Source organism: Macrotis lagotis, chromosome 1 (assembly GCF_037893015.1).
Source record: "Macrotis lagotis isolate mMagLag1 chromosome 1, bilby.v1.9.chrom.fasta, whole genome shotgun sequence".
NCBI lineage: Eukaryota > Metazoa > Chordata > Mammalia > Peramelemorphia > Peramelidae > Macrotis > Macrotis lagotis.
Window position 1 is genome coordinate 222,365,937 of NC_133658.1, and position 11,695 is coordinate 222,377,631.

An 11,695-nucleotide genomic window follows, 5' to 3' on the forward strand; every position below is an offset into this window, starting at 1 on the left:
GTCCCTAATCATTAATAATAATATTGTAGTTGTTTTTGAGTGGTGGTATTGGTGGTGGTTGTAGTAAATAATAATAATAATAATAATAATAATAATAATAATAAACAGTTTCCATACAATTCTAACTTATATGCCTCATGGCGTGTGTACTCATGGCAAGAAAGCGTTAAAAACCACTTCCAGAATTCAGTGGTAACCTTTGTTCCATCTTATTGGAAAAACTTTCAAAGGAGCAATGTAACGAATTGTATCCATAGCATGAAGAGCAACCTAGCCAACTATGGATATTTACCATTTCCAACCATCACCAGAAGGTTGACAACTAGGAGAAGAATTTTGGTTGGATAGGGCATAGTGATTCATGTAGAGGTTGAGATCTGCATTGCTGAAGGGAAGTACCCCTCCAAATCTTTAAAAAGATCCAAATATCATATTAAAGGAAATTAAATTTTCCACAGATGAATAAGCATATATAAAGGTTCTCATTTTTTTAAGTGATTTCCAGGGGATCTCTTCAGAAGTGAACAGTGATGTTTCATATTGCTTTTCTTCTTTGCCCTAGATGACTATGCCCAACTGTGCAACATTCCAGTTACAGGACCTCGGCGGCCATATGGACAGGATGCTTTGGTTGACTTCAATGCACATTATTCTCCAGAAGCAGATCCTTACTTTGTTCAGGACCGTAAGCAAACTCTTTTAATTAATATCAAATTTAGTTATTTATTATTAACTTCTCCACTCAAGTGAAGATATTCTTTATAAATTTATGTTGAATAGTAAAAGGGTTCTGGTGCTTGAAATAACAGAAATTTTTTTGTAATGTTGAGTGGTGGTCTAGTTCAATCTATTAATCTATCAGTCAATCAATAAGCCTTTATGAAATATATTTTGTGTGCCAGTAACTATCTTTGATTTAGTACTAAATCAGTTCAAGGTTCAGAATTATCTCTCAACCCAAAAGTATTTGAACTGTCTTCAATAAAGTAAAATGACACATGCTTTATTTACTAAAGTGATATTCATAAGTAAGAGATGATGTATGCCAAGTGTTGTGGAGCCAGCTTATGAGAATAGATTGTTAAATTGTAAACAGAAAAGTAAGTACTACAAATCAGGGCTTGATTTATTGTTTTATTAATTGTCTGGAGTTATGACAGCAATGGAGAAAATGTTAATAATACAGCTTATACTTAAAAGCATGCCACAAATTTTTTCTTTTTCTTTCAGAGAGTCAGTTATTAAATGTTTCCTAACATGCCTCCGATATGTGTTGTTTTTCTGTGGATTCTGAGCAGGACTCAAATGGGAGGGGCAATGTACATGTATAAGCTTGGTTCTCATTTACAAAGACAGCATTTTATATCATGTGACCAGAGCAGCCTTGTACTGTAAAATCAGAGCACATGAAAAGGAAATGTTTGATGTAGGAAGACAGGGGTCACAAAAAGTCATAATCAACTTGAAAAAAAAAGTTTGGTCAAGGAAAAATTAGTGGAAAACACATGACACCCCTCCACAAACAGAAATGGGAATTTGCATGTTTTATGTGCTATCTCTTTACCTCACATGACTTTTCATCCTCCTGATAGTGGTGCCTCTTAGATTAGATTGTCAATGCAAAAAAACCTGAAAATCTGGAAAAGAAATTTTGCTTTTGTCAAATTTCTACATTACAAAATACAAAGAATCATTTTGATTTTTCCATGCCTCTTCACCTTTTCATAAAACAAATTAATGACAGCCCTAGAATGTGAGAATAGTGTACAAGCACTGGTTACAGTCTTGCCCAAGAATTTCTTCTGGGCGTGTGCTGCATGCTTTTAGACTAAGAAGAGCATTTGTTTTTAATTAAGTTCAGTATGGTTGAAAAGTTACACAGTAGATTTTTTTGGATAAATAATATCTCGCAGCCCCTTTATAGGACATTAATACCATTTTATTTTCAAAGCTATATATTGCATTTTACTCAGTGAGGTTTTTTAAAAACATACCTTTTCTTGTTCGAGCTAAAGTTAATGTACTGTCTAAGGCTTGGTCCCCCCTAACCATCCAGACCTCAGATGCTGTGAATATCCTGTTAAATGTATCATTTGCCTATGAGGTCCCCAATTTTTTTCTAAATACAAAAATAGAACCATCTTAGCCCTCAGGGAGTTTACCTTCTACAAAGATATTTTTGTATCCATTGATAGTAGATAGGCCTGATGTTAGGAAAACTTTAATTCAAATCTCTCTTCAGACACTTTGATCCTGGGCTATAAAAATAGCACCTTCCTCCCAGGGTTATTTTGAGAATCAAATGAGATTGTATTTGCAAAGTACTTCACAAATCTTAAAGTACTATGATATTGTGGCTACTATTGTTATTAATTAGTATATGCTCTATTGAGGCATTCTGAGAAGTATTGTGTACTTCTAATCTATAAAGTAAAAGTAGCAGACTCAGAATACAAGAGGAAGAGTATTAGCTATTATTAGCCTGTTTTCTGTTAACCTGATGTCATAAGGCCATACCTTATAGGACTTTATTGCATTTAGTCCACTTGTAAAAATGAAAGCAATTGGGGATTATCAGGACATCACCATACTTACTAGGTTGAAATGCTAAAAAAAAATTAAGCACTGGGATTTCCATCAATAACAATCTACATCTTTCACAACAGTTCTTACATGGTCCCATGGTCCATGGAAGTTGATAATATAATATGATTGTTAAACTTTTTGGACTCATAATATGGAAGTGGCCTGGCTTGAGTATCTTCTTTTTCATACTAGCTTTGTATTAATGGAAAGTTTTAATTAACTACAAATGTTAAGAAATGAGTCTATCCACTTCCTTTATTGGCAGCATCACAGAATTAAAAATGACCTGCAGCTTTGAATATGTAAAGTTTCTCTAATTTCTTAGAAGTTGCAGAGCTCTTCAAAGATTTATCAACACTTACTTCCCTTGAGTACATAACCAGAATTTCCTCATGGGCTGGACAAGACTCTTTCAGGAACATTAAAAATGAAGAAATAGGAAGAACAAAATTAGACATCTTTATTCATTTGATGACCCTATTCGGTATTGATTATCATTGCATAGAGCACTGGGAGAGCTTTCATTTAGGATACAGAGGCAAATAAGATGGTTCCTCAGTAGTTTATAATTGGGAAGAATGTTTATTAAAATCTACAGTTTTAGGATATGGATTAGGTGCCACAACAAGAACAAAGGAGGCATTATAGGAGGGAATAGAACTAATTTAAGAAATCTGAAGAAATTTCATTGAATTGGTGACATTGGCATTGAGCCTGGATTTAAACAAAGAAGAGGAAAGAATGCAGAAGCAAGGGGGCACCTAAGTGGCTCTGTGGATAGAGCACTGACCCGGTAGTAAGAGGACCTGAGTTCAAATTCAGTCTCATACACATAATACTTGCTAACTGTGTGATCTTAGATAGGTCACTTAACCCCAAGCCTTGCAAAAACAAAGAAACAAAAAAGCCAAACAAACAACAAAGCAGAAAGAAGGTTTTTTCAAACCATAGGGTTTGGAAAATGCAGTCTATGTAAAGGGGAAAATGAGTAGTCCTTGGCTAGACTAACTTATAGGATAGGGGACTGTGAGGAACTAAGCATAGAAAGTTAAGTTATGACTTAGCTCTAATAGTTCACTGAAATACCAGAAGTCAGAAGCAGAATTTGCCAGGTGGGAAGTTTAACTTAATCAGAAAACATTAAAGAGCAATTAAATGTTTTTCAGCAGGGGAGTGACCTGATATGTGCCTCAAGACGACTAATCTTATAGTTGGGTGAAGAACTGATAGGCAGAGGGAGTTACTTGGAGCTGGAGAGACCAATGAAGAGGTTACTGTAACCTTTGGAGTAACAAAAGGTTAAACCTTTCTATGGAATGGCAAGGAATGGGTAGGGTTAGAAACATTTTGCAGAGGGAAATGATGAATTTATTTTTGAACTTGCTAGGTCTGAGGTGCTGGTGAAACAATTCAGTGGAGATTTCCAACAAGCAAGAACTCAGGAATGAAACCCTGTTGAGAAAAATTTGAGAATTATATGCCTATTATAGAAGTCATAATGAGAAAGGGAGAGGAGGGAATTTCAAATTATAGATTACGACTAACCTTTATTTTATGAAGTGAAATCATTTCGTTGATCTTGGGGTGTAATGTGTAGTAAGTGGTTTGTCTTTATGGAATTAAATAAGCAATCTGACACAAATAGAAGAAGAATAATAATAATGTCCCATTGGACCTGAGTTCAAATTCTAACTCTGCCACTTCGTACAAGTATAATCTTTTTTAAATTAATTTTTTCATCCATATGCACATGAATATTTTTAAATTACAAAATTTTTTTCCACTCTCCTTTCCCACCCCCCTCCCCTCAGTGGTAAACAGTCAGGATAGCATTGGATATACATATACATATACATATATATATATATATATATATATATATGCGAATAATTGCTATGACTTTTAAAGCAGTGCTATACAGCATGATTTCATGACTTTTTGTAGCAAATCTCAGCAGTCTCTTAATTTAGTAAAAAGAAAGCAGACAGTGGCAGTTATTCAGGCTTATACATTACCGAAGGTAGAAGGTAGAAGCCTAAGGAGGTGAGAAATTTTAAGGTAGCAGTAAACACCAAAAATCTGGGTTTGGTTTTTCTATTCCTACCCTGCCTAAACCCCAGGATTCCATAGGCTGTCATCACCATATGCTTCATTGCTTCCTTCCCCCATATCCTTTATTCTTTAACTGAGTGGCACAGATTCAAGTTGTTGCAGTTAGTTTTCTTTCCTATTAGTCCCTCAGTCTGTTAGAGATGATGCTTTGCTGCCCTCTGCTGTTCCTGTGACATTTTTATAACTTAAAAAGCAAATCTTTCCATACATCTGTGTTGGACTTTGATTTGTTTATTAGACAACTCTTGGAGGTTTGTGCGTGTATGTGTGTGTATTTGTGTGGGGGGTGTAGTAATGGAATGGTGGGGACAACATGTTGCCAACATATTTAGATCATCATGAGTTTATATTTTCAACCTTCAGTTCTGGCAGGGCAGTTAAAGCACTGGTACTCAGTGAAGCATTTCAGAGCAGGGGATGGTGGTTGTTATTATTAATCTTCAGCTCTTTACCTCTAAATGAGTTAAAATATATTTGGAATAACAAATAAGATGAACTTTTAAAAAACAATTACTTTTCTGTAAACAGAAATATGATGTCATTTCCTCATTCATTAGGATATTTTGGTCCTTGGTAGGGGCCCTTTGGTGCTAGATGACCCAGTAGATTAGGTGCTGAACTAGGAGTCAGGGAAATCTGAGTTTGAATATTGTCTCAGACATTTATGACCATAAATAAGTTTTCAGTTGCTCAACTTCAGCTTTCTTATCTATAAAATGGAAATAATGATGATACTTACCTTATGGGGTTGTTATAAAGATCAACAGAAATAATAATGACTTTAGTAAACTTTAAATCACTATATAAATTTTAGCTTCTTGTTTTTCTTGTTTTTAAACTCAGATCAAAAAGACTTGGTGAATTTCTTGCCAGCCTAACCTTTCTCTCAAGCATAAAAACTTGGTTGAAGAATACTTCTTTAAATGCTTTGGTTTTTCTTTGCAAGTACTCCAATCATACTTTACAGCAACTACCTACATAAACTTCAATAGAGAATTCTATTGCTTTAATCTTGATTGCCAATAATACCCATTTCTAACCCTTTCCTTCTACTGCTACTACTAACTTATGTCATTTTCAGTTGAGGATGGTAAAAGCTGTATATTTTTAACATAGTGAATAGTTTAAAAAAACCCATCATTTCTTCTGTGTTTATCTTTCTCGCCTACAATTTGATATCTTATTCTTTGTGTCACTTTTGGTATGGTTTTACAGATGATTGTTTAAAATTGTGAGTGAATAGTCTTTTAAAATATTTATTATTTTTCTTACTTATACTGGGAAGAATTTACTTATCATTTGGCCTAATATATTTGAAACAAACTACACTCAAACCATTTGGAGAATTTTGTATAAGATCAATGAATTGGAATTTTTTAATTTTTAGATCTGTTTTCTTTTCAGGTTTTTTAAATAGCTTTGAGGAATTGCAGGCAGAAGAATGTGGTATCCTCAATGGATGTGAAAATGGCCGCTGTGTTAGAGTACAAGAGGGCTATACGTGTGACTGTTTTGATGGCTACCACTTAGATATGACCAAGATGACTTGTGTTGGTAAGAAGATGGTGGCATGTTAAAGTTTCTTTTATTCCCTCACTGTTCTTTCTGTGACTAGATCTACACAATTAAAGGAAAATAGTCATTGAGTTGGTTTAGAAATCAAAACAGATAATTTATGCTTTTCCTATTTGATTTCATTTTTTTATTTATTTAAGGTAATGGGGTTAAGTGACTTGCCCAAGGTCACACAGCTAGGTAATTATTAAGTGTCTGAAGCTGGATTTGAACTCAGGTACTCCTGACTCCAGGGCTGGTGCTCTATCCTTGTGCCACCTAGCTGCCTTACCTATTAATGACAAATAATGACTTCTTTAAGTAATTCATTAACATAAATGGGTGTCATGACCATCAGCATCTCCATGTATCTATTTCAAAGGATAGATATAGAAATAGAGATATCTATTTCAAAGGATATTAGGCATGTAGGAGAGGTTTCAAAAAAAGAAATGCCTTAGGAATCTAATTTTTTTTCCCAAATGGAACCATCGGGAGACTTAGAAAGTGTTATTCCCATAGTGCTATATCCATTTGGGAGGATATCTTTGTGATAATTGCAGTGCTTTCCTTTTTGAACTGCTTCAAGCTACAGCTTGTACATGTTATGTCAACTGTAGCAGAATACTACTGAGATGGTAATTTCATTTCATACTTGTTACCATCCAACATTCACTCACTTAACATCAGGACAGGTCCATAAGAGTGTGAGATGATTGAGGCTTCAATCAAATAAACCCCCAAGTTACATATGGATGATTTATGTGTATTCTTTAAATATGAAATCTTCCAGACTAGATGACCACAGGAATTTCTTCACTTTTCTGTATCAAAATTCCTTTCTCTTTCTCCTTGGTCCACTGCTACTGCTATTTTGTAACTCTCATGCATCCATTCATCTCAATCAATCAGTAACATTCATTAAATATCTATTATATACCAGGCACTATGTTAAGCACTCCTGAAGAAAAAAATAATAAGATACTGAGTTTAAAGGTTTAGATTTGCCAGAAATAATTTTATTTAAATTATCATGAATCATTATGCATGTCATTTTTAGCTTGGAGAAATAGAAATGCTTATGGCATAATTCCCCATGCCTTCCAACATGATTCACATCAAGAAGATAACAGTGATGGGAAGATTGAGGGGAAAAAAAGATATCTTAAACTACAGGACAGGGTCACATTCCAAAATCAAGCAACCATGTCAATATTCCTTTCTTTCTGGACTACTTTCATCCTAGAGTTAAACAAATGAACCTCTTCCCATATACTTCTAGTGGGCAATTGGAGGGGAGACTGCCTTCAGATGGGCCAATAATCATATTACTTTAGGAATCAGAATGGTAATGATGAAAATAAGACAAGATTTATTCTTTGTGAAAAACTGTTAGCCCATATCCTAAGAAAAGCCTTTGTTCAAAGAACTTTTTTAAAGATTTGGAAAGTGATTTAAAGGAAAATATTATTTTTTTATTTTTTCTAAAGAAACTAAGAAGAGGTATTTTCACATGGTACTTTTCAGTACTATGGCTAGGAAGACAAAAGTGAAACAGTCCCTGATCTCAAAAAATTTATATCCTAATGGGGTAAATGATTTATACATATATATAAACACATTCAGAATATATAAATTGAACAGCCAGTAATTTTGAGAGAGAGGGTAGCTAGGGCATCAGAATTGGCTTTCCCTTTATTTGAGTGGTGCTAAGAGAGTCTATGATGATTATAGCCAGCACTTGTAGTGCTTTTCTTGTGTCTGTCTGATTATAGCCTTGCTTGATAATGACCAATTAGTGGATCTGACAAGTTTGTAATGAATCTCATTATTCCATTCCTTCCTCCCTGAATTTTAGCATTAAAAGAGACCCAAGACCATTGAAGGGACAGGCCTAGGAATTTTTACCTAGTCTTTCCACAGCATAAAATTCTTCTCATAGAATGGAACTTTCATCTTTGTGTGGTTTGCATATTTGTGCCTAAGATCCCACCAGTTGTATCTTCAAGTATTTTAAGAATTGCCAAGTGGAAGAAAAGTTATACTTGTTCTGTTTTGACCTCAGTGAAGAACTAGGAACAGTGAGTGGAATTTCCAAAGAAACACAGTTAGACTCAGTGACAAGGGGTGGGGGAAGTAATGGTTAAAGCTCTCCCTAAGTAGAATGGGTTGCTTGAAGAAATAGAGGGACTCTTTCTTCAAACCAAGGCTGAATGACACTTGTAGGGGTTTTATAGCAGCTATTCTTTCTCAGGTATGGGGAGTAGATGGGCACTGGAGCCCTTCCAAATGATAGCCTTTGATTCTCTAATGATTTGAAGTCAAAGAATTCAATCCAGCTACATTTTGGAGGATAAGTCCTGGTTGGTATTTTTATAGGGCTTCAGAATAATATAATGTTCTTATGAAAAATAGATGCATTTGATAAGGATGTTATATGGTGTGATTACTATGGCAATGTACTTAACATACATTATGGTTTACATTCTCTATAAAATGTCCTCTCTGATGCCTCTTACATTCTGATTTTGAATCTGAGTTCTAGAATGCTATGCCAGCAAGACACAGGCTCTGTCCTAAAACTGTAGGCCACTCATCAGTTGACACTATATCTGTCATCCAAGAACCAAGAGACTCAGTCTTGGCCATAGTGGTTGTGAGGTTATTAATTTTTTCATCACAAATGATCCCTGGTAAATGTTTCAGTATTTCAGTATTCCAGTATATGCATGACTTTCTCCCATTGTAAAGCAGAACTTATCTGTGCCTCCTCAGCTGTGTGATTCCTCCCTAAGTCTTTCTAAAGAATATTCAAAAAGATTTATCCGACATCCTCAAAACCCTCTTTCTTAATACTTGGACTTACCCAGGTGCCCCTCATATCCTTTGTTCTCTTTATTGGAAGCATCTTGTACTGTTCTTCCCGTCCTCCAGTTTGTGCATGAAGCCTTTCTCAAGTCACCCTTAATCCGATTGCCTTCTTAGCAAGATCAACTCCTATTTGTCTTGTTGATTTCTTTTTTCCAAGTAGTTTTTTGCATGTCTCCTCCATTAAACTGTGAACTCCTGTAGATCAGGGATGGTTTTTGCCTTTCCTTTTATCCCTAATGCTTAGTACAGTGCCTGGCCTATAGTATACAATAGGCCCTTAATAAAGGCTAACTGACTGGACCACCCAACTCCTGTTCTAATTTCATTATTTCCTAGATGATCCTTTTATGACATTCTTTTACTGAGAGCTCATCTAATAGTAAGTCTCCCATTGCTATGCCTCTATGAGCCCTTCTGGCACACCTACTGTAGAAACAAAAGGAAGTCATAGTAAAGCTAAGAAATAAGGTAAGGTCCAACATGAGACTAGATGCCTTAGAAGGCTTGATATTGGCATTTAAATAGTATATTCAAAATGTATTTTCTTTCTGTCTGTCTTTCTCCTTGGGAGGGGTGGTTCAAATAGGTAAATTCAATGGCAGAAGAGCATGTAGATCAGCAATTCTGTAATACATAGCCATATGTTGCTTGAGGCACAATGAGGGTAGGTGATTTACTCATGGTCACTTAGTTAATATATGTCAGAGATAAGATTTGAATCAATCAAAACTGATCCTCTTTGTATTGTGTCATACTACCTCTCATCTCTTCTTATTGAAGTGACAATCAAGGCAGATTTAAAATTCATCTTCTGATGTTTTATTACAGATGTAAATGAATGTGATGAGCTGAACAACCGGATGTCCCTCTGCAAAAATGCCAAATGCATTAACACAGAAGGTTCATACAAATGTTTGTGCCTGCCTGGCTACGTTCCTTCAGATAAGCCCAACTACTGCACGCCCCTGAATCCAGAAAAAGATAGTGACCTGGAGTAGAGAAAAATCGTCAGAACTCAAGCCCATATACTCTGCACTGTATAAAGAAAAAGAAGTGTATTATACTTGAGATGTTGCACCTGCTCCAGAAGACTGGCAGTATTGGAAACAAATGAGCTGTTATTCATTTAGATGAAATGGCAAGATTAATAGCTACCAGCTTGCCTAAAGTGGCAGACCAAATGGACATTTCTCTGTGTGGAAGAAAAGCAAATATATATAGTCTGTTCATATGTAAAATTCAGTGGAAAAATAGGCAGAACAATGCTGTTATTTTTAACAGAAGGGAGATTGTTTTGTTTTTTAAAACTATTGCTTGATTAATTTTGACATTTAAATAGTGGTGGAAATATTTTATGTTACTTCTGCATTTTTATGGTGCAGTTTCTTGGCTACTGTTTTTCTTTAGATTTTTTTTACCTAAAGTGCAAATTCTTTGATAAATATTGTTAAGCCATTTTATAAGTACTGTTAATAGGGTTATGCTACTTCTGGTCTGAAATATTGGTCAGTGACTTTTTAAATGCTTATTGTCTGTCCTGTGGAGCAGACACTGTTATTTTTTTGTTTCAAACTTTTATACATCTTGGAGAAAAGCCCTTTATATTCATGATGTAATCTGTCTGCTTTTTTTTTACTGCACAGAAAACTGTGCACCCTCTTGGTCAAGCTGCTAGCAGACATCAGTTGGATACATTTGTACATTGAAATGGAAGAACTTGAGTTCATGTCTGTATTGTAATGTTTAAACTGAACACAGAAATATTCTTATGATTTACCCCACCATACTAAGACTGTATATTAAAACAGTAAAATAAATCACCTTTTTTTAGAAAAGAAAGTATTGAGTGACTTTTTTTATTTAATATGTTTTTGTCTCTTTAATTTTTAAAATTCTAAAAAGTTCAATGGCCAGGTTTGGTGTCTGCTACTGGGGATATTGAGGCTAGTGGATTCTTTGAACTTGAAAGTTCTGAGCTACAGAGAACTCAGCCAATTAAGACTCGTCATTAAATTAAGCACCAATATGAATAGACCTCTGAAAGAGTGTAGCAGAACAGACTGCCTAAGAAGGGGCAAACCAACCCAGGACAGAGATATGGAGTGTGCCAAAACTCCTGGCCCATTTGGTAGTGAGACAGGGCCTGTGAGTGACTCCTATACTTCTGTCTAGTTGAGATAGCAAGACCCAGTCTCCAAAAAAGAAAAGAAAAGAAAAGAAAAAGTGTACACATTAGTGTAACTTTTCATTGGTAAACTTAGGAAAATAATTGGTGCTATGCAGAATGCTGGACTTAGGGTCAGAGGTTCTTGTCTGAGTTCTGCCTCTCCTATTACTGCCAATGAGTTAAGTTCTTTTAGCTTCAGTTTCCTCATATGTAAAATGATGAAGGACTATAGACCACTTACCCACTTCAGATTTAACTGGTAAGTATTAACTACAAATAATTCAGGGGAGGGTGTGATTAAAAAGTCACATATACATATATTTCAATTATATTAGTGCTTATCTATTAGTTACCCTTAGAAATGCAATTTTTATTAACAATATTTGAATTTTCAATCTAATGTAT

General features: G+C 35.0%; 1 protein-coding gene across 1 annotated transcript in view; it reads left to right on the forward strand.

The window, feature by feature from the left end:
* LTBP1 (latent transforming growth factor beta binding protein 1) overlaps positions 1-10,971 on the forward strand; it is a 490,138-nt gene extending 479,167 nt beyond the window's left edge. Inside the window, exons 32-34 of the mRNA XM_074209684.1 lie at positions 563-685; positions 6,103-6,252; positions 9,952-10,971. Of these exons, the coding sequence (XP_074065785.1) occupies positions 563-685; positions 6,103-6,252; positions 9,952-10,121 (443 nt within the window). The 3' untranslated portion in view covers positions 10,122-10,971. The remainder of the gene's footprint in view (positions 1-562; positions 686-6,102; positions 6,253-9,951) is intronic.
* The last annotated feature ends 724 nt before the right edge of the window (positions 10,972-11,695 follow it).